This window comes from Osmia bicornis, chromosome 10, assembly GCF_907164935.1.
Source record: "Osmia bicornis bicornis chromosome 10, iOsmBic2.1, whole genome shotgun sequence".
NCBI lineage: Eukaryota > Metazoa > Arthropoda > Insecta > Hymenoptera > Megachilidae > Osmia > Osmia bicornis.
This window is the reverse complement of record NC_060225.1, coordinates 1,792,284-1,815,964: the sequence shown is the minus strand read 5'-3', so window position 1 is coordinate 1,815,964 and position 23,681 is coordinate 1,792,284. Positions and strand designations below refer to the sequence as shown.

The window sequence follows — 23,681 nt, the reverse complement described above, 5'->3', positions numbered from 1 at the left end:
AAACCTGGATAAATGCAACCAACATTGGGACCCAGTGGTTGCATTTATCCAAGCGAGGTGTCGAATCTCGGTTTACACGCGACGACCAGCCAAGCGTGAACGTAGAAAGAGACAGACAGTGGCGGAAAGAGAGAGGTCCGATGATCAAAGGAAAGAGCCGAAACGTATCGGTGTGACTAATACTAATTGAGGTATAAAACTTTTTTATTGTTGACTTTTTTTTATTGAAACTTTTACTAACGCATTGGTGAAATTTTTCTGATTAAAATGGTACCAAACACGATATAGTTTCAATTATAATTACTTGCTAAAATTGATGTTAAAGGTTGGCGAAAAGCAACAGAGATCGAAATCAAAACCAGTTGCGGTGTTGGCTCTGGTTTCAAAGGTTTCATTTATCCAAGCACGGTGGCGATTCTGGGCATTTAATGTTGCATTTATCCAAGCGAGGTGTCGATTCTGGGCATTTAATGTTGCATTTATCCAAGCGAGGTGTCGATTCCGGGCATTTAATGTTGCATTTATCCAAGCGAGGTGTCGATTCTGCGTCTGTACACATGTTTTCTATTCAGCCGACATGCCGACTCTGTGTCCGTACACATGTTTTGTATTCAGCCGACATGCCCATTCTCTGTCCGTACACATCTTTTGTATTCAGCCGACATCATTTATATTCAGTCGTGGTGTCAATTCTATGTTGTTTATTCTATTACTATTGTTTATAAATATAATTCAAACTGTATCATGTTTGGTGTCATTTTAGTCAGAAAAATCTCACAAATGCGTTAGTAAAAGTTTCATTAAGAAAAAGTTAAAAATAAAAAAGTTTTATCGTTCAATTAGTATTAGTCACACCGATATTACGGTCGGATCATATTACACGATTTCCTCGTCGAGCGGCTCGGTTCGCCTAGGGGGATCCCCCCAAGTGGAGGGGATAGCGATGTTGCACTTATCCAACCATTCTTTCGTTGCATTTATCCAGGTTTTACTGTACTGTGAAAGTAAAAATCTAGTCGCTCGAAAGCTTCTACCCGAAATCTCAATTTTTCGACTTTTTTTTTGCGTTTTTGATTTTTCACGCCTAGGATTTGCAACCGAAAAATCTGAAAAAATTCACGATCATAAAGAAACATGTCTAGAATATTGTAGAATTTTTGCAGATTTTTTGCATAATGTTAAATAGGAGAAATATGGCAAAAACTACTTTTTCTTTCTTACCCTGTAACTACCCTCCCGGTTGAGGTACAGGGTTGAAACTTGGTGTACCATGGTTTTTTGGGATAAGCTATCGAATGGTGCATTGCGAAGTAAAATCGGCTCAAGGGCACTTTTGACCATCTTATCCTGCTATACCCTTTGTTAGCGCAATATCTCGAAAACAAATGAAAATCAAGTTTATACATGCAAGCTTAATGAATTCAATTTCAAAAACACTATCAAATGATCGAAAGAAAAATATATAGTTCCATTTAAAAAACCAAACCTTGCCATTATATTTTTGAAAATAACAATGCAAAAAAAAATTCGCCTACGTCAAAATGTTGCCCCCTCTTACCATGCAATGACCACCAAAGCAATTTCATGTATCTTAAATAGTTTAGGAAATAATGGAGTGTTTCCAGTTACGCGGGACACACTGTATAGGATACCAAATACATTTCGAAGTTTTCGGAGGCGGCGCAAAATTAAAAATACCCGAATATACGATGCTGCCAATTACGATTTGATTGCGATCTGCCAAACTTGGTAATACGTCGAAATATGTGGTAAGAAAAAAAATTCGAAACGTTATAGATACAGCAGAAAACATTTGTAATTGTAACGATTGTATCAGAAGTTGGTAGCACTTCTGATGTACATGTATGTACAATATCAATCATAGTGTCCGTTCGTCTAGTGAAAAAGCACTAAAGGGGAAGGTGCCCCTACCACCGGGTCACGCACGAGCGCGCAGCCAGTATGCCGTATTCACATATATTGCTTTCAATATCCATCATAAACCAACAACCGCACGACTTTTCAATTAACAAAATATTGGGAGCTATCCGTAATTAGAAGAATACGTATGTAATCAGAAAATTAGTAGTGTAAAGTAATTTTAGTGAAAAAGTAATTTTCAAATATTTACAATAACTTCACTCTCTCCATTCAGATTTTACTGCATCCAGTGCAAAAGTGTTAGAAATCACATAATGCACTAAGTGTGTAAAGGGAATGTAAAAATTGAAAGTATTTCTCATGTTATCGCACGAAATATGTCGAAAATATCGGTTTTTGATTTTTTTCGGTTTAACGCACCAGAATGAAAAATCTGAAAAAAATTGAGGACACCAGTCATGCTAATATCTAACAACTACTGTGAAAGTAAAAATCTAGTGTTTTGAAAGCTTCTACCCGAAATCTCAATTTTTCGACTTTTTTTGCGTTTTTGATTTTTCACGCCTAGGATTTGCAACCGAAAAATATGAAAAAATTCACAATCATAAAGAAACATGGCTGAAATATTCTAGAATTTTTTCAGATTTTTTGAATGCCATTAAATAGGGAAAATATGACAAAAACCACTTTTTCTTTCTCACCCTGTAACTACCCTCCCAGTTGAGATACAGGGTTGAAACTTGGTGTACAATGGTTTTTTATTATAAGCTATAAAATGGTGCATTGCTGAAAAAAATCGGCTCAAGAGCACTTTTGACGTAATTATAAAAGATTTAGAATGTGACGTGGGTGTATGTGAACTAACACTTGGCGATTAATAATATGTATATTTATTAATATAATTGGAATGTCAGTAGACAAACGTTCAATAAAACGTTTATTAATTATTCCACTTCAGACATTTTTATTTGTTGTTTAGAATCCTTAGAATTTCCGTTTTTACATTATGACAGGCGACAAGAGATTAGGTTCCGTATTCATTCTAAACAACGAGGGTGAAATTACCCCTTGAAAAAAATTCGGAACTTTCTTTTTTGTGGAATATCTTGAAAATGGTGAGCGTTATGAAAAAGAAGTTTAAACAGAAGTTGCACAGTTCGAATTTTTTTCAAGAGGTAATTTCACCCTTTAAAACCGAATTATGGCACCAACGGTAAACAGGGTCGTATTACGGATGACTTACTGTACTTGTATGCGAAGTTTCATAATTTTTGGAATTTCCGGGTTCCCTAACCTTCCTTGTGAGCCAAAAAAAATCGTACAACAACAAAAAACTATTGGTTTTACATAGGAAGGTAGTCGCTTCCGACTGGTACAAATGCAAATTGCTAAAAAAAATGTCTTAGTGCCATGCAACGTTACAAAGTTGAATCAAATTTTTAAAAATTTTCGAAGTGCTCCTATCACTATAACTTATAAAATTCAAGATAGCTAAAATCTTAAAAGAGGATCTAAAAATAGAGATGTCACAGCTTCAAATGATCTTTCCGCGATATCGATTCGACCATTTTTTTCAAAGTTATAACCATCTGAATTTCGTCCTATTTTTCGGGTTCGTAGAGGTGATCCCTTAACCCTCCGATTGTGGGGTGAAATCTCGTAACAACTATTGCGGGGTTGCGCATACAGTGCACTGCACTTTTTTCAACCTCCCCGCCTAATATTTTTTAAGCATATTTCCATCAGAATAACTCCTGACTATACCAAGTAACTATCTGAGAGAAAATTAGTTGCAAAAGGGTCCACAGGGTCACATTTCCTGGAAGCAGTCAGTGCCCTACCCCGCACTTCTATCGCGGAGGGAGGAGAGAGTTGGAGAGTGAAGAATCATCCAGTTCTCTTCGTGAGGTGTTGGTAGGAGGGTACTGAGAGCGGGAAGGCGCCATGTGGCCGAGGAGGACGAGGGGACCAGTGCACTCCGTGCCCTAAGCCCGTAATTCTAGGGTTAATTGTTTTGCGGAGTGTATTATTCTTTTCTTTTTTTTATTCATTATACGATGCAACTTCTGCCCAGCGAATGCTGTTATGCCGACATAGTGCCGATGCACTTGATCACGACCGCACGGAGCATACCCAATACTCTCGTGATTCAGCCCGCGCTAACGGCGCGCTCTGATTGGCCAGTGTTTTTCGTTAATAACTCGAAAACGAAGCCTTTACCAACATTTTGACAAAGGAAAAAGTTGTTTAGAATGACCTCACCAGTCATCCCTCTTCGGCTCCTACGCCAGTTCCGGGGCACCCTGTATAAATGTGGACCTGTGTACCAATTGTCTGTTATCACTGTATGACCTTTTCCAAGATATGAACGTAAAAGCGTCATGACAACATTTGCCGATTGTCCAAGGGTTGTAAAATTACGCACAATATCTGTATTTTTTCCGGTATATATTATAAAATCTAGTACATAGTTAGTTGTGCAATCACAGAGTATAAATGATTTATTACCAAATCTGCTTCTTTTGGAAGGAATAAATTGTTTAAAGTAACATCGGTCTTTGAACAACATAAGACTTTCGTCAATGCACAAATTTTCGTACGGGTAAAATGATTGTGAGAAAGAGTTCTTAAGTGCATCATGTATGGGTCGCATTTTTATTAATGGATCATCACTTCTTACGTTATTATTATTAAAATGTAACATTTGCAATAATACCATGTATCTGTCTCGTTCCATAATTTTTCGAAAAATGTTGGTTTTTATCATTTGATCAGTCGGCCAATACTCATTTACTGTTAATTTCTTCACCCGCGGCATTATCATGATGGCCAAAAATCCATACATCTCACATATTGATGTGTCTTTCCAAGAATTAATACGAGAATGCGTTTTAGGTGTAGTATTTTCGATCACAAATTTAAAATAATTGTTCGTCTCTTTTGTTATATGAGAAACTAACTTTCCTGAAAAGAAAAGTTGGAAAGCATCTAAAGGTGTTGATTCCGGAGCTAAATTTCCTTACACTCCAGAATTTTGATTGTTAAATACATGTATTATGGGTTTGAAACTGTTCTTCGACCATAACAACGTCGAAAGCATTTCATTCAAATCAAAATTCTCTAAATTTGAATTTGAATTTAAGTTCTCCTCATTTGTAGAAGTAAGTACTTGGCCGTTTATTTTTCCTTCTACACCTAACTATCCCATTATTGATGCTATTTTCTATATCTTCCGAATCAGATAATGGTGGAACATATTGGGGTGTTTCTTGTATTTCACCATTATAGTCTTCACTGAAATCTGATGTTTCATCCAAGTCACTGTCCTCTTGCGTAACGAATTCTTTGAAACTGCTACACATTTTGAAGGAATTAACAATCACAACTGTATGGCAACAGATGAAACAAGAGAATAACTGACGAAATAAACAAGATTTTGTTTTTTCTCGTTGCTAAGCAGCGAGGTATGTGGTTTCTGCGTGTGTTGGACACATACGATAGCAACAATTACCGAACATACACATGAGACAATAGTATACAACCAAAGTCGTCGCCGGGCGCATATATGCGTCCATAGGTCACACTGATAGCTTTCGCCGGGCGCATATATGCGTCCATAGGCCACACTGATAGCCTTTGCTGGACGCATATATGCGCCCATAGCAGTCAAAGGGTTAATACAGTGGTACCTTCGTATACGTCTGCTTTCGAATACATCCTGTTTGGACGTGACAAGTTTTGCTCAGTATACGACATAAAGTTTGTGTGAATTTTGCGTCATTTTTAACCGACTTCGAAAAAGGAGGAGGTTACTCAATTCGATCAGTATGGTATATATGTTCTTTATTTTCTGTGTTTGTTCACCGATTACTCCGAGATCGATGGACCAATCGGAACGAAACCTTTTGCATCTTGTAGAGTATAACTCCGCATTAATCCCGTAAAAAAAATATTTTGCATTTTTTTATTGCTAAGGATTATTATTGCAAAAAACAGGAAGTTTCTAATCTCAACATAGGTCGATTTCAAGGACCCTGAGCTAGGATCTTCCGAGTAGAAGAAAAGTGTTTAATTTTGCGCCGCCTCCGAAAACTTTGAAATGTATTTAGTATAGTATTTAACGATCAAACAGATTTTATTAATAGCCGTGGTATATTGGTACAAATGAAATAGAAATTATTTCATACTTTTTAGCGCATTTTGAAATAGGTTGTATTTTTTGTTAAAAATTATTTTATTGCAGGCAGCAGCACGGCGACCGACACCAATATATGTATATACGTATATTCGATACGTACAATATATATGCTAATACGTTTGTCCGTCAATTTCTCTGGAATTGTTAGGTCAATTTTTATGAAATCTGTTACATTTGACTTAGGCCTTGAACAAAGATCTTTAAAATTGGTTCAATGGTTTCAAAGTTATATTTCTATAATTAACCATATGCTTAAGACAGGACATTTTAATTAAGAAGGAAAGCGTGGCACATAAAATAAATTGTTTTTTATTCGTGTTTGAATAAAAACTTTTTAGCATTTGAAATATAACTCACAAAGAGATATCGTAAAGACTTAGTTCTAATTTGGATAAAATTTGTAGGGTAGTAGAGTAGCCAAAAATGATCATGATAAATAATCTATCCGTAGCTCTAAATCTAATTTAATGCGCAATATCGCGTGATAGGATATTTAACATTGGCGATAGTGCTCGCGGTATTGTGTGATTAGCAACGAACGTGTTAAAGATTGGGATCGTCAAGGCCATCTCAGAAAGTATATTCCAAATTGCATAACTATATGGTATTTTATTTATGTATAGTGTGCCCTCGTTATATTGTCATCTGATTGATTTGACCTACTTACGGATTTTCAAGCATACTGCTGCTGCTCTTGCACTATCATAGCCTACAAAGATGGATACACTTTTATCTCCGTTTCGTTTTTCCAAATGAGCGCTTGGGAGGTTAAAAAATTGTTTACCGTTACAGCCCCTTCGCGGTAATATAACAAGAGTCTGTTGTACCATAACGCCATGTAGATGATTTTCATTAAGAAGGAAGGGGGGGTAGCTACCCATATCTCAAAGTTTCCACTGCGCGTTTCTCGCGATTTTTGAATGATAGCAGATATGTTAACTTAACAAAATATATAAAAGTATGTACTATTTTTAGGTTATTAGCGTACGAGATATTATTTTAGTATTTATCTGGAATTACGTTTTTTTAAATTTGAAAAAGATTAATGTTATTATTTTATATTTTAGGTGTCAGTACTGTTCAAAGACATTTACTAGAAAAGAACATATGGTTAACCATGTTCGCAAACATACGGGTGAAACACCTCATCGATGTGATATTTGTAAAAAGAGTTTTACCCGGAAAGAACACTTTATGAACCATGTGATGTGGCACACAGGAGAAACTCCACATCATTGTCAAGCCTGTGGTAAAAAATATACAAGGAAGGAGCATCTTGCAAATCATATGCGCTCACATACCAACGACACACCATTTCGTTGTGAAATATGTGGTAAGTAATTTGTTTGTTTGTCTTTTTTTTATTATTATTTTTCAATTAATACATTTGTGTAGAATGTTGCAATTATTGTACATGTTGCAGATATTTAAAGATCATTTCTATTGTTTTAAGAAGTTTTATTATATTAACTTCATGTGTGTGTCCTTCTATTCATTGCTTTTTGAGTCTCTATTTGCATCAAGAGTAAGAGCTTGTATTTTAACAGTCAGAATTTTATGTTCCTTAGATTTTTCATTCTGGTCGCTATATCTACAAAGTTCATATTTTAAGATTTTTTAAGATTTTGAACTAAATAGCATTCGTTATGTCTTGAACATTCATTGACGCACTTAGTTATCTGCTTCAATTTCATGAAAATGATATGGTAAAATAGATTTTATTCGTGCTAAGATTGTGCTTCTTGTCCAACCTGCACATTTCAGTTCATAATAACTATCATTTGTACAGCCTCATGCAATTTAAACCATTTATGTTAGTTGTAGGGAACACATACTTGCAATCAAATCAGAATTCTCCAGTGAAAATGTTAATGTTAAAAGTAATTTAGAAGAAAACATGGTTACCTTTTACTTATACTGACGACAAATACAGGGTATTCCGTAACGCATTTTCACCCTTTGAGATGGTGGTAGGTGGGGTGATTCTGAACAACTTTTTCCTTTGCGAAAAAGTGGTTTGCTACTTCCTTTTTGAATTATTAAGCAAAAACACTGACCAATCCGAGCGCGTACAGCGCGCGGGCTCAGGGACGGCAGCGTCGGCCACGAAAGCGGAGCTTGACGTAGATCGCGAACGAACGGCTCGGCACCCCGTTGGCATAGTACTATAAAATAATTGCAATGGTTGAACATTTTTAGTTGTTGTTTAAAATAAATACGGAATCTAATCTCTTGTCGCCTTGTGTAAAAAAGGAATTTTTAAACATTCTAAATAACAAATAAAAATGTTTGAAATGAAATAATGAATAAAAATTTTAAAACAATTTCAATGAAACTTACCCATTCGTTCGTAAATTTACCTGCGATGTTGAAAGTAGATAATTCCTACCTGGGTCAATCCTGGGTTATTGTGTCGGTCTTCGTCACTCGACGAAGAAACACGTGTGCAAAATAGCTGATTTCATGGTCGGGTTAGTGAACTTGCCTCGTTAATTGCACTTAGGTATTGCACTTATCTAGCCCCTTTAGGGGTCGATTTTTTCACTTCAGATTTATAGTCAGATTCTGCTGGCCAAGCGCTTTTTTTCTATATAGAATTCCTTTTGATCTCTGGAATTCCCCATCACGTGTCTCTCAAGCACCCCTACTCCCTAATCTACGCGGTCTCCCTACTCTAAGACTTCACCCCACCGCGAGATCATCGCCGTTTCGCTGGCGCACACGTGGTCGCACGTCGATCACTTATCGATAACTTAATTTACCGACCGACTTATCGACTACACATTTATCAACCATTACGACTGATTCTTAAATTGAGGTACCGCTGGGACGTTACATTTTGAGTGTTTTCGAATTTAACATGTTTATTAGTTATTCCATTTTAACCCTTTTTTTAGTATTTGGAAACCTTTTTTATTTACAAATCGTGTATTCGTTTTTTCATATTTGTTTCAAAAATGGTTACAAAGTATTTTTTTTTAAATTCCTATCGTATAACTAATAAAAGTGTTGGATAAATTCAATTTATTCATTCTACATGAACAACGATTCATTACTTTATTCGTTGTTCATGAGCAATCAATAATTCGATACTATTATTCTTTTCTTTTTTTATTCATTATCCGATGCAACTTCTGCCCAACGAATCCTATTATACCGACGTAGTGCCGATGCACTTGATCATGACCACCCGGAGCATACCCAACACTCTTGTGGTTCGGCCCGCGCTAACGGCGCGCTCTGATTGGCCAGTGTTTTTCGTTAATAACTCGAAAACGAAGCCTTCACCAACATTTTGACAAAGGAAAAAGTTGTTTAGAATGACCTCAGCAATCATCCCTCTTCGGCTCCTACCCCAATTCTGGGATACCCTGTATGTAGGTTAGGTTAGGACAGGTCAGGGTAAATAAATTTCCGGCCGCCGGAAGGCTGAACTATGACATCTACAGCGAAGACGGTAGTGTTAGTTGCGTCTGTATTGGAAAAATTCTATGTATTGTACGAAAGTTTTTAATTAATATCTCGAAAACTAATAGGAAGGCGAAGATACCACTTTATATTAGCCCCCCCCCCAATTTCGTCATGATCAGCGACCGATCGTATTCGGAACTTTATCCCTAACGTTGGCGGTATTTTATTTTTTTTGTTACTTATACGTCTAGGTTAGATCAGGTTAGGTTATATTAATATTGCGGCCGACCGCGCGACTCAAATGTTATAATTTGATTTTTCAGTTCACCAGTTGTATGAATAGGAGCCGGACCGCATAGTGCTGCTTACGGTAGGCAAGTGAGCCGTCGCATACCTATAAGCAGAATTCGCTGTAGTAATAACAATATTCTTTCGCCAATATCTCGCAAACTAATCGAGTCCGACATATAGCTTAGAGGAAAAAAGTTCAAAAATTAAAAATCATCGAAATCGGAGGGGGAGTAGCGTTTCTACAAGTTTACCACAATATTAATTTAAAAATGTTTCAAAAATGTTTTTTAAAATATTTTGTCATAAAATAACGTATTTTTTCAGACAAGAGGACCCATTTAAATTAATTGTTGTTTAATTATAATTTTTATAATTACCATTATTATAAAGTATTTAATAATAAATACTATTTTAATTGTTCTAAAATACTTTCAAACATATATTTAACATTAGATCTACCAACCATTCAAAATAAATGGGTACAAGGTTCTTAATTTTAAATTACAGTTAAATTTATTGAGACCTTTCTGCCTAAATCAGACATGCACAGCAAATAATAAAACGAGCATAAGCGGCTAAAGCAGCACGCGGACGTACGTATGGGCACAGACTAGAAAACCAATCGTTTAAGGGCGGGGAGGTTAGTAATAGACATGCATACACGAACCCGTGAAAAGCACTTAGGGCACCCTAGCGCCTTGCAGGCAATTTCGTGTGTATACTTTGTCTAATTGTATGTTGACTGTTGTGGAAGTAAAGTACGCGTATGATTATATTCTAAGGTGCAATTTAGATTTCATTTGGTATAGGGAAAAGATGAGAAAAGAGCCTACTGTTTGCTTCCAATTTTGGAAAAATTTGAAGAAAACCTAGGGAAAAGCTAATTTACGGTTAATCCCTTATTTATTTACTTTTAATTTGTTGGTTAATCTAGTGTTAATTACATTGAAAACTTACCTTTGATGTTACAGTGTAATAAAATATTTGGATTTTTGGTTTTGTTAATATAGGTAAGTCATTTACAAGGAAGGAGCATTTTACGAACCACATAATGTGGCACACGGGTGAAACGCCACATCGTTGTGATTTCTGCTCGAAGACATTTACTCGAAAGGAACACCTTTTGAACCACGTTCGGCAGCATACGGGTGAATCACCTCATCGATGTGGCTTCTGTTCCAAATCATTCACCAGAAAAGAACACCTGGTTAATCACATTCGACAACATACAGGTAAGAATTGTTTTCATATATCCATCCACAGCTAATCTAATCAGTTTAGTACAGATTTGTGGATTACACTGTCCAACAGTAAATTGGTGTTCCGATTCCCGTTAGGTGATTCATATGGTGTTCTGTACGCTGATTCCGAATCTGCAAGCTGTTTTGCTCCTACACGTACAGTTGTTGAGAAATTTGATTTTGAAAAAAAAAAAACATTTTTCAGATTTAAACAAATTTTCTGACGTAATTATAAAAGATATTGAAATTCTATTTACACTAAAAGATTCTGTAAACTTTCCTGAATACAACTTAATACATTATAAATGTTTAAGTATGTTTAAACGATCATTGAACGCAGATGGATCACGATTTGACACCAATTGTTTAGGATATTTTTCAATTTATCTGAAAAAGTAGAGGTCTAGCGTAAAATCGAATTATACCACGCGATAGAGCAGATTTGTATCTTGAAAAACCACCCGGAGAAAGGTGCAACATCGATTTTTTTATCAAGCCAGAAAGCGAAATAGCTTTGTGGGAGACGAAGTACCGACAGTGGTGCTCTGGTCAGGACGGTTACTCGGCTCGGCGTCCCGCCGCACAGTGGGGTGAGCGCATAGTACGATTGGACATTAGTGTCTACCTTCTGCGAGGTAGGCTTGGGTTAGGTTCTGTTCACTCACTTTAAATAATTTTATGTCTTTATACTTAATACAATCGGAAATTTATTTAACGAATTTATCGCGTGATACATTACAACGCCATCTTTTTCCTTCTTTCTCTTCTTACGCCCTTCTCCTGCCGATCACTCGGTCACGATTGGCCACGATCGGGCGATCTCGGATGACAATTCCGCCACAGCGTGGACATACCGCCCACCTTAAAAGGTACTTCTTTCAACAAATAACTGACATATATAACAAAGTGAACATAAATTTAATAATCTTGACTTACATATAGAAAGAGGAATATAACATTAATAATATTAGCTTACATATAAAACGAGAATATAAACATTAATATAAAGGAGAATATGAACATTAATGTATCTCAATTCTCGATTACTTGCATTATGCGTCTTTGGTGACGGGTTTATCTTTGGAAATATCTTTGGTGCAATCATCGTTTACAGGAAGGACACACACCTTTGACGCCGATCTTTTGCAATCTCCGGCCGCGATGTGTATAGTCACAACTCTTACAATACCGTCTTTACCAGGGCGACATTCTTTAATTCGCCCTAGGCGCTATCGAGTAGGTGGCAGATTATCTTCGTGGATGAGGACCATACTACCTGGCACCAGATTAGGATCCATTGCACGACGCCATTTATAGCGTTGTTGTAACAAATGTAAATATTCTATCCGCCATCGATTCCAAAAATGTTGGAGAATTTGTTGCATTCTCTGATACCGGTCCAATATATTAGTTTTAAGTTCAACCAAATTACGTTGTGGGAGATTACTCAATGATTCTCCAATTAGAAAATGAGCTGGAGTTAATGGACTTAAATCATGAGGATCATCTGATAAAGGTGACAGCTGTCTTGAATTGAGACACGCCTCAACCTGGATCAGTACGGTGTTCAGCTCTTCGTATGTCAAGCGTGAATTATCTAGTACTCTTTTTAAATGATATTTTGCACATCTTACTGCGCTCTCCCAAAGTCCACCGAAATTAGGCCCATGGGGGGGAATCATGTGCCACTGAATACTATCCCCAGCCAGAAAATCTGCCACCCTGTCGTGATGAGTCTGATTAGATAGCAGTTCCTTCAGCTCGTTCAGTTCATTTCGAGCGCCCACAAAATTCGATCCGTTATCGCTATAAAGTTTGGCACATTTACCTCGCCTAGCAATAAACCTTTGAAGACAATTCAGAAATGCATCGCTGCTCATGTCACCAGCCAATTCCAAGTGCACGGCTTTAGTCGAAAAACAAACAAATACGCACATATATGTTTTCGTTAGAGTACGACTACGTATCCTGTCCTTTACATAGTACGGGTCCGCGTAATCTACCCCGCTACAATAGAAGGCTCTAACCGGAGTTAACCGATCAGCAGGAACATCACCCATTTGATAATTCACACATCTTGGCTTCGCGCGAAAACATCTTATACAACGCCTTACTATGCTCTTAATTGTATTCTTACCGGCTATTATCCAGTATCTTGTGCGGAGGGATGCTAGCACCATTTGTGGCCCAGCATGCAAGAGTCGTAAATGTTCGGACAAAACAATCAAATTCGTCAAGGGGTGCTTAGATGCTAACACAATAGGATGGCGTTGCTCATAGTCCAAAGGGGCATTTTTTAGTCTCCCGCCCACCCTGATTAAATCCGATTCGTCCAAGAAAGGGGAAAGTACTAGAAGGTGATACCCTCCCATTTTTTTTAAGTTCCTGAAGTTCTACGTTAAATTCATGACTCTGAGCTAATTTTAACAAGGCTGTTGTAGCTCGACCGAGTTCCTCGACTGACAACGTGCCAAAGTTCCTTTCCCTTACAGCCAGTTTGGTATTACACGCAAATCGATAACAATATGCGGTTACACGAGTTAATTTTATTAACGACGAATATCTTTTAAAGAGCCACGTTTCTTCCGGTACACGGGTACATGCTGAGGAGCCTTTATGAAAGGGGTAAGGAGAGTAAATGTTACTTATTCCTTTTTCTCACTCTATATTTATTATTCCGAACTTTGAAGTTACGGAGCGAACGTGCACACGATACGTGCAAGACAAAAATCTTATTTTAAGTGGCGACTCGCCGCCGCTTGCCCAGGGTTAAATACTGCACCCCTAGACAAGGACAGCGAGCACGCCGCGCCTACGAAAAAGACGGCAAAATCGCCGCGATTTGGGAAAAACCCCAAACGGACTTGTCATGTCCTTGGAAAACATGCTGGACTTGGCGAGTGGTCACCAGATGCTAAAACTAACGGTAACCACGCTCGCCAAGTCCCTTGTTATAAAACTTTCCCTCGACTAGGGTCGAGGGCATGGTAACAGCGTTGCCGCTACAATGCTAAGGTGGAAATTGGAGTCCGTTCTTCCGGGATATCTTCGTTCGGTGCTGGTGGTTGGAATGCAGGCCAGTTGCGTTCATTCTGCTGCAGCCAGTAAGGTTCATGCCACCACAATTTGTTTGCTGCCAGTTGACTAGGTTCAACTCCGCGTGATATTAGGTCAGCTGGATTTTCATGAGTAGAAACGTGGTGCTGATTCGTTCGTTGTTGGATCTCTTATGTACGATTAGCAACAAAGGTCTTCCAACGATTCGGAGGTGCTGCGATCCAGTGCAGCACTATCATAGAGTCACACCAAAAATATTGCTGTTCAGTCGTAATCTGTAGATTCTTTGTCAATTTGCTGGCTAGGCGTGCTGGAAGTACCGCGCCACATAGTTCTAGGCGTGGCAATGTCAAGTTCTTCAGGGGCGCGACTCTGGATTTCGCGCATAATAATGTTACTGTACGATGACCTGTGGCGTCTGTAAAGCGGACGTAAATGCAGGCCCCATACGCCTTCTCAGAGGCATCACAGAATCCGTGAATCTGTGCATGCACCGTTCTTGCGCTCCAGGTTTGTCTTGGAATCCTCAGTTCGTTAAGTGTCGGTAACATCGAGTACCATTCAGGGTGTGTAAGTCCTGATGTACCGTTTCATCCCAGCCTGCTTGCCGCTGCCAGAGTTCTTGCAGGATAAACTTTGCTGTTACTGTAAGCGGTCCGATTAATCCTAGAGGATCAAATATCTTGGCTATAGCTGACAAAATCACGCGTTTGGTTACTCTATGCTCCGTAGTTATTTGCAACAAGAAACGTAATTGATCCTCCTCAGGTTCCCACAAAAGTCTCAATGTTTTAAGGTCTTTATCGATTTGCACCTGGGGTTGCTTGCAGTTATTACGATCATTGATAAGAGTACGAGGATCATTAGATGCCCATTTTCGAAGTTCGAGTCCCGCAGAGCTTAGCAAGGTTGTCAGTTCGTCCTTGCCTCTTCAATAGTCTTTGCTTCAGTTAGCAGATCGTCCATGTAGAAGTCCTTGGCAATGATGCGACTCGTTCTCGCATATTGAACTTCATTATCTAGAGTCAGTTGAAGTAAACACCTCGTAGCCAAAAACGGAGCTGATGATGTGCCATATGTAATCGTGTTGAGACGACACCTTTGTACAGGCAATTCAGGATCCGTTCTCCAAAGGATGCGCTGATAGTTTCGCTGATTTTCTTTAATCAGAATCTGCCTATACATCTTTGAAATGTCAGCAGTTAATACATAATCATGTTTTCGAAAACGCAATATAATCGTTATGAGATCGTCCTGAATTGTAGGTCCAATCCATTGCGTATCGTTTAGTGAAAGGCCGGAGCTCGTCTTAGCTGACGCATCAAACACCACCCGAACCTTGGTACTAGTACTGCCGGGTTTCATTACCGGATGATGCGGCAAATAATATAGTGCCAACGTTGAATCCTTATCCTCGTCATCTTCAATGAGGCTCATGTGTCCCAGGATTTGGTACTCGTTCATAAATTGATGATAGCTTGCGCTCAATTCTGGATCCTTTTTTAGTCTTCTTTCTATTCCATGGAGTCTTCGCAAAGCAACATCCTCAGAGTTCCCTAAGTTCTTTACATTGTCCTTGAATGGGCTGCTGACAATAAAACGTCCGGATTTATCGCGTGCGGTCGTTTCGACGAAGTGTTTCTTGCAGACGTCTTCCTTATCAATCGGGTTCAATCCTTTGGAAACGCTCCAATCCTCAATTTCCTAAAATTTTGTCAACTGCATCTGTAAATCACTGGTTGTGATCAAATGGCAAGTTCGTTCCTTCTGCCGATTCTCTTGATTAAGAGGAATGGCCATTGGTCCAGCCATTACCCAACCGAGTCTCGTCTTGTAGCACGACCGCTCGTTGCTCTCCGAGCAATTTGATCAGGCCCACGGAGAGCAACTGCCAGAATAGCTCTCCTCCAATGAAAGGTTATTTTACTATTAATATGTTCCTCGGGTTCTGCCGATTAAAATGCTAAGGCGTACCTTGACCTTCCTTGCAGGTAGTTTAGGATACAGGGTGGGCGTTTAGTAATTATAATACTCGTATATGGTTCTATCGGTATATATATATTCTGTCTTGGTCGTTATATACCTTTCGCTGACTTCAGGTGTTGTGCGTCACTCGTTCGTTCTCGTAACACTCGCTGGTCATTCACATTAGAGGTCTTGGTTTTCACTTACTTCGCGTTTCGGACGGTACACTAGACTCGCGGCGCGTGGCTATGACTCGACCTTGGAGATACAAGCGGTTGGTGGTGGTCCTGCACAGCACACGGGTGCACTCCTAGACGCTGGTCCAATTAAGGGTCTGCTATTTCAGACCACGGCGATACACTCGTGTTGAACCGTCGGCCGAGCATGTCGTCGATGACCTTCCTGGTTTCGAGTAGCCTTACACGCGGATCTATTGCGGGTCATGAACGGGCAGAACTTCGGTCCTTGCTTTACGCTATCACGGAACTGGCGTACTTGCGTTGCACCGATAACTTATACTCCCAAAAGGGGAGTAGGTCACGCTCCTTGCTTGCGAAAACCTGCAAGCAAAGGGTTTTCGCTACCGCATTCCGCGAGTTCCCCGATTTCGTATCGCGGGCGTCGCTAAGCGAGAAAACGCTGATGTTTCGCGGATTCTAGAGCAAGACCCCCTTGGAATGGCGAAAGACGAAAATGGGTTATAACTGGAGACGTAACAACACACTTAGTGTATTATGTGATTTCTAACATTTCTGCACTGGATGGAGCAAGATATGAATGGAGAGAGTGAAGATATTGTAAATAATTGAAAATTACGCACCTTATCTCCTAAAATATTCGACGGTTTTTCAACGTTGTCGGTGGCTGAATGGTGAAGGTGTCCGACGGCGGAACCGCTGGAAAGATTTTTGTCGCAGGTTCGCGCCTCATGCATGTCCATTTTTTTTTTTTTTCATAAAATCATTTTTTTTTTAAATTACTAATTACACAAGAATACATACTAATCATTTCATAACGTATGAAAAATATTTTTAAAATATATTATCATTGTTCTAATTACGGATATAGCCCAAAATATTTTGTTAATTGAACAGTCACGTGGTTATTTGTTTATTATGGATATTGAAAGCAGTATATATTTTACCTTAATTGTACATATAGCCAGAGAGCCGGTAGTGCACCACTTATTTCATGATAATATATTTTAAAAATATTTTTCATACGTTATTAAATGATTAGTGTGTCTTCTTGTGTAATTAATAATTAAAAAAAAATGGTTTTATGAAAAAAAAAAAATTGAACATTCATGGGGTACGAACCTGCGACAAAAATCTTTCCAGCGGTTCCGCCGTCGGACACCTTCACCATTCAGCCACCGACAACGTTGAAAAGCCGTCGAATATTTTAGGAGATAAGGTGCGTAATTTTCAATTATTTACAATAACTTCACTCTCTCCATTCAGATCTTGCTCCATCCAGCGCAGAAATGTTAGAAATCACATAACGCACTAAGTGTGTAAAGGAAATGTAAAAATTGAAAGTATTTCTCATGTTATCGCACGAAATATGTCGAAAATATCGGTTTTTGATATTTTTAAACACGGCGCACCACAGTTAAAAATCTGACAAAAATTGAGGACACCAGTCATGCTAATATCTAACAACTACTGTGAAAGTAAAAATCTAGTGTTTTGAAAGCTTCCACCCGAAATCTCAATTTTTCAATTTTTTTTTGCGTTTTTGATTTTTCACGCCTAGGATTTGCAACCGAAAAATCTGAAAAAATTCACAATCATAAAGAAACATGGCTGGAATATTCTAGAATTTTTTCAGATTTTTTGAATGCCATTAAATAGGGAAAATATGGCAAAAAACCACTTTTTCTTTCTCACCCTGTAACTACCCGCCCAGTTGAGATACAGGGTTGAAACTTGGTGTACAATGGTTTTTTATTATAAGCTATAAAATGGTGCATTGCTGAAAAAAATCGGCTCAAGGGCACTTTTGACCATCTTATCCTGCTATACCCTTTGTATAAATCTGTAAACTATGTGTGGTTTTTTTTTCAAAATCAAATTTCACAACAGCTATACGTGTAGGAGCAAAACGGTTTGCAGATTCGTAATCAACGTACAAAACACTATAAGAATCACCTAGTGGGGATCGGAACATCAAAAAAAAGTTAAAAGGACCCCGCACTAAACCACGTGAAATTGGTCCTCGGCGAAAATGGCTGAATTTGAAATATGTTGTACCTTTTGGGTCACTGAACAAATGTTTCTCAGGCAAAATGACAAAAAATGGACAGTTTCCTCGTTTCAGCCTTTCAGACTTCCAAGAAGTGATTGGTGATTTAAAGTAGGAAAAATCATAACGGATAGTGTTTTCCTAACGCATTATTTGTTTTAATACAGGTAATAAATATGTAAATAACTGATAGTGAAACCTATTCCAGTAGACTGACCCTTAATCATGAAAAAACAAGTACCGTTAAACCGGTGTAACAAAAACATTTAATATCATTGTTTCTGTTTAATAGTACTTGTTTTTTCATAATTAAGGGTAGTCTACTGGAATAGATTTCACTATCAGTTATTTGTTTATTGCTTATTTTAAAACAAATAATGCGTTAAGAAAACGCTATCTGTTATGATTTTTCTCACTTCAAATCACCAATCAGTTCTTGCAAATAATGACATTTTCAAATTATTTAAATAATATTGTCATAAACAATTATTTTTTAACTACTTTGTTCACTAAAAATTCATATTGTTCCCTTATAACGGTAGCCGCATTGATCCGAAAGTGATATCTTTGCTGGTCTGACCTCAAAGACTTTTGAGGGGTTGGAACGACGAAACTGTACATTTTTTAACATTTTGCCTGAGAAACATTTGTTCTGTGATCTAAAAGTTACAACATATTTCAAATTCAGTCATTTTCGCCGAGGACCAATTTCACATGGTTTAGTACTACGGTGTCCTTTTCTGAACAGCGTTATCTAGGCACAAAATGGATTGATGTTAAACGGAATAGGTTTTTGAATGTAGTGTCAATGAATTAGTCACTCTCATAAAATGAGGTCCTATGGTGCCTCCGCGTTTAATCTCTTTTATATTATTTAAAAATTTTGAATTACTTCATTCAAATTAAATAAATTGATTAGAAAAATCTAATGAATAAATATAGTTATACATAAATATATATTATACATATATCATACAACATTCAAATTACGAGTTTAACTTAATTTACATAATTTACAATTTAAATACGCGAACTCTTTGTTTTTTAATGGCTCCTTTAGTAACATTTGGTTTTACATTACACATTATTGGATTATTTTGAAACGAATATTGCACAAATTATGTTATAATATATATCACAGTATACTTACTCCGTCTCGCGTTAGCTCTCACAATGAAAGGCACAAAAGTGTCTCCCTCCGATTTTGATGAAACTTCGTACATTTGTTAAGTAGGTAAAAGTAAGGGACACGTATTTTTTATATCAGCTGAGACGCGACTTTAAAGGGTGAAACCACCCCTCAAAGGAGATACGTGAAAACTTCTAATGGGCGGATTTAATGGCTTTTTATATACAATAATATGGTGTTAACAGATTGTCGAATATACAATTTGTTTATAACATTATTTTACAACTTATTTAAATTTATGTAATGACAAAAACTGTAGAACATTCCATTCCAAATCCATTGATATATGTTTATGAAATTCCCTCCTACAGCTTCGCAGATTTCTACTATCTATATCTCGGGCGTACGCCCGCCGAGTCAGCGCGTAATACTTTAATCATACCTGACGTTATACACCGATGTTATTTATCCGCGTAAGTGGAAAACAACCATTCTTATAACTTACAATGGTTAATTTTGTTAAATTTGTATCGCATGATATAAAATAATTAAAGTTATACATACTCCAGGGTAGATGTATTAAATTAATAATTTGAATAACTTAAGGAACATAGTCATGACAATAAAATAATTTTTTATAAAAAATACGACTGTAGTTCCGAATAGCCCCGATGGCTGATCGACATGGGCTTTGGAGGGGGGAGAGGGGGGAGGGAGGAAACCCCAAATATAAAACGGTATCCACATCAAACCAGTAGTTTCGGAGATATTAATTAAAAACTTTCGCAGAATACATAGAATTTTGCCTATACAGACATGACTAACACAACCATCCTCGCTGTAGAAATCGTGGTCGTCGAGTGTCAAGTAACCGATGACACAGTAGGGGGTCTCGACCTGAGTATCTATAGGGTGTCTCATTCAGTTGTGATCATTGTACCATTTTTTAAAGTAATTATTCTTGTGTTTTAGGTTGGGGGAAGGGCAAAGCTCCTCCCCCGGCACCCCCGCCACGGAGAATATAACCTAACCTAACCTACTACGGTTTGATATTCGTAGACGAACAAAGTGTTACCTTCCGTTCGTATATGTATAACTGGCAAATTCGTCTTACATATGCCTTACATTATTGGGTAAAATTCTGTGTAAAGTTGTTTGCGAATATTTCGACAGCTTGTTATTTCCATTAAAAACAAAAATCATATTCGTATTCAGCATATCAAAACGAGTAAAACGACGAGATTAATGTAAACGTGAACCACAGTTTACAAAATTATGCGCTTTATACATATAGGACACCCTGTAGATACCCAGGTCGAGACCTCTACTGTGTCACAACGGGGATGATTGTGTTAGTCACGTCTGTATAGGCAAAATTCTATGTATTCTGTGAAAGTTTTTAATTAATATCTCCGAAACTACTGGTTTGATGTGGATACCGTTTTATATTTGCCCCCCCCCCCCCCCCAAGCCCATGTCGATCGGCCATCGGGGCTATTCGGAACTACAGCCGTATTTTTTGTAAAAAATTATTTCATTGTCATGACTATGTTCTTTAAGTTATTCAAATTACTTGTTGCATATTAAAATTATCAATTTAATACATATACCCTGGAGTATGTATAACTTTAATTATTTTATATCATGCGATACAAATTTAACAAAATTAACTATTGTATGTTATAAGAATAGTTGTTTTCCATTTACGCGGATAAATAACATCGGTGTACAGTGTTGGAGACCGGGGTTGCAGGAATCACGGGGCAACAAGAATACTTTCACAAACTGCTTTATTGTGACAGACGTACTGACCGTACAGTAGACTCTGACAAAATGCGCCTCTTTCCCAAATTCTGCATCTATTTATATTTTACGAGAATGGCAGTGTGGAAGGGTCAAAGAAAGGAAAGGGCAAAGGTTGTAGGTGACTAATTGTAGAAGGCGAGGCAGGATGAATACGAGGATGACTGATTGTTTATGGGAGATATAGGAGATAGGGAGTAAACAGAATGACTGTTGGTGTGATTTTTGCCCTGTGCAGAAGATAGGGAAGATGGTAACCAACAATAGTAAAAGCTGGATATATGCAACGAAAGATTGGCTGGATACAGTAAAACCTGGATAAATGCAACGAAAGATTGGCTGGATATATACAACATCGCTATCCCCTCCACTTGGGGGGTTCCCCCGAGAGGAATCGAGACGCTCGACGAGGAAGTCGTGTAATACGATCCGAACCGTAATATCGGTGTGACTAATACTAATTCAATGATAAAATTTTTTTATTTATGACCTTTTCTTAATCAAACTATTTTTAACGCATTTGTGAGATTTTTCTGATTAAAATGATACCAAACACGATATAGTTTGAATTATATTCATTTATTTATTTATTTATTCAGAATATCCTGCTGAACTATTGACTGCAAATTAGGTGCTTAACCACTTGACATACAAATAAAATGCGCGTCGACGCGTCCGCAGAATACCAATTAATTTGGCCATTTAGGAACACTGAAAACAGTTCTTGACGTCTCGGAGACGTCAGAGTCTACAATGGCACATGAAATGGATGACGTCTCAGATACGTCATTGTATGTCAAGTGGTTAATGATGTTAGGAACAGCTCGTGATTTCCATAAAACCGGACAGTTTCTTCCTATTAAAAATTAAAGTAATTTACAAGTTAACAATAATAAGAGAATGATAATGGAGTAAATAAACAATAATAATAGAATAAACAATATAGAATTAACACCTCGGTTACATATGTATAAGGCAGGCCGTACACCAAAGATACATGAAACACGCAACATGCAACATGCAACACGTCGCATGTTGTGTACGAACGTAGAATAGGTAACGCGGCACGGTACAAACGATTTGTACGGACGCAGAATCGACACCTCGCTTGGATATATGCAACATTAAATGCCCAGAATCGACACCTCGCTTGGATATTTGCAACGTTTAAATGCCCAGAATCGACACCTCGCTTGGATATATGCAACGTTTAAATGCCCAGAATCGACACCTCGCTTGGATATATGCAACGTTTGAAACCCGAGTCGACGCCGCAACCGGTTTTCATTTCCAATCCTCCTTTGCTTTTCGCAAACTTTTAACATCAATTTTATCAAGTAATTATAATTCAAACTATATCGTGTTTGGTATCATTTTAATCAGAAAAATTTCATCAATGCGTTAGTAAAAGTTTCAGTAAAAAAAAGTCAAAAATAAAAAAGTTTTATAGTTGAATTAGTATTAGTCACACCGATACGTTTCGGCTCTTTCCTTTGATCATCGGACCTCTCTCTTTCCACCACTGTCTGTCCTTTTCTACGTTCACGCTTGGCTGCTCGTCGCGTGTAACCCGAGATTCGACACCTCGACTGGATATATGCAACGCCTGGGTCCCAATGTTTGTTGCATACATCCAAGTTTTACTGTATCCAGCTTTTACTGAATAACGTCAGGTACGATTAAAGTATCACGCGCTGACTTAGCGGGCGTAGGCGCGAGACATAAATAATAAAAATCTGCGAAACTGTAGGAGAGAATTTCATAAACATATATCAATGGAGTGAAATGCTGTACATTTTTTGTCATTACATAAATTTAAATAAGTTGTAAAATAATGTTATAAACATTTTTTTGTTATAAACAAATTGTATATTCGACAATCTGTTAACACCATATTATTGTATATAAAAAGCCATTAAATCCATCCATTAGAAGTTTTCACGGTAATTATTGAGATTAGGTTACACCTCACCGATTTTGATGAAATTTAAATATGTTGTAAAACTCAAGATTTTGAACAACTTTTTCCTATACATATAACCGTCGCTCGGCCTTAGTTTTCGAGATATTTTCGAAAAACGGCTGCTACTACTACAATGAATTCTACGTATACCTATGCATGTACGGCGGCGTATGCGTCACCACCGGACCACCGCACAGAAACCGATCTTTTTGGACAAAAGTCTGCCGACAACTCAGTTTTTCATCGATTCAATTGGAATTTTTTTTTAATGTTCGTGAATGACTATACTTTGATGACATCCTGCGCGAAAATCGGTAACCGTCACAACAAGGAATCCTTATCTACAAAGTCCTATAACTCCGATACTTCATCCGCCTGTACCATAAATTTATATGTCTCAGCTGAGTTATCGACTCTTCTAACCCTAAATCTTAAACCCCAAAACCTTAAAATGTAAATCTGGCCCTGAGAATGATTAATGGAATGGAATTACAT

The 23,681-nt window shown here is 37.7% G+C and overlaps 1 protein-coding gene across 7 annotated transcripts in view; it reads left to right on the top strand.

Annotated features, from left to right (window-relative positions):
- The window catches only part of LOC114875741 (zinc finger protein 271-like), a 55,110-nt gene that overhangs the window by 19,479 nt on the left and 11,950 nt on the right, over window positions 1–23,681 (top strand). For all 7 annotated transcript variants that reach the window (XM_029186372.2, XM_029186371.2, XM_029186368.2 and 4 more), the window contains 2 exons: window positions 7,147–7,412; window positions 10,792–11,013. In XM_029186372.2, coding sequence (XP_029042205.1) covers window positions 7,147–7,412; window positions 10,792–11,013 — 488 coding nt within the window. The remainder of the gene's footprint in view (window positions 1–7,146; window positions 7,413–10,791; window positions 11,014–23,681) is intronic.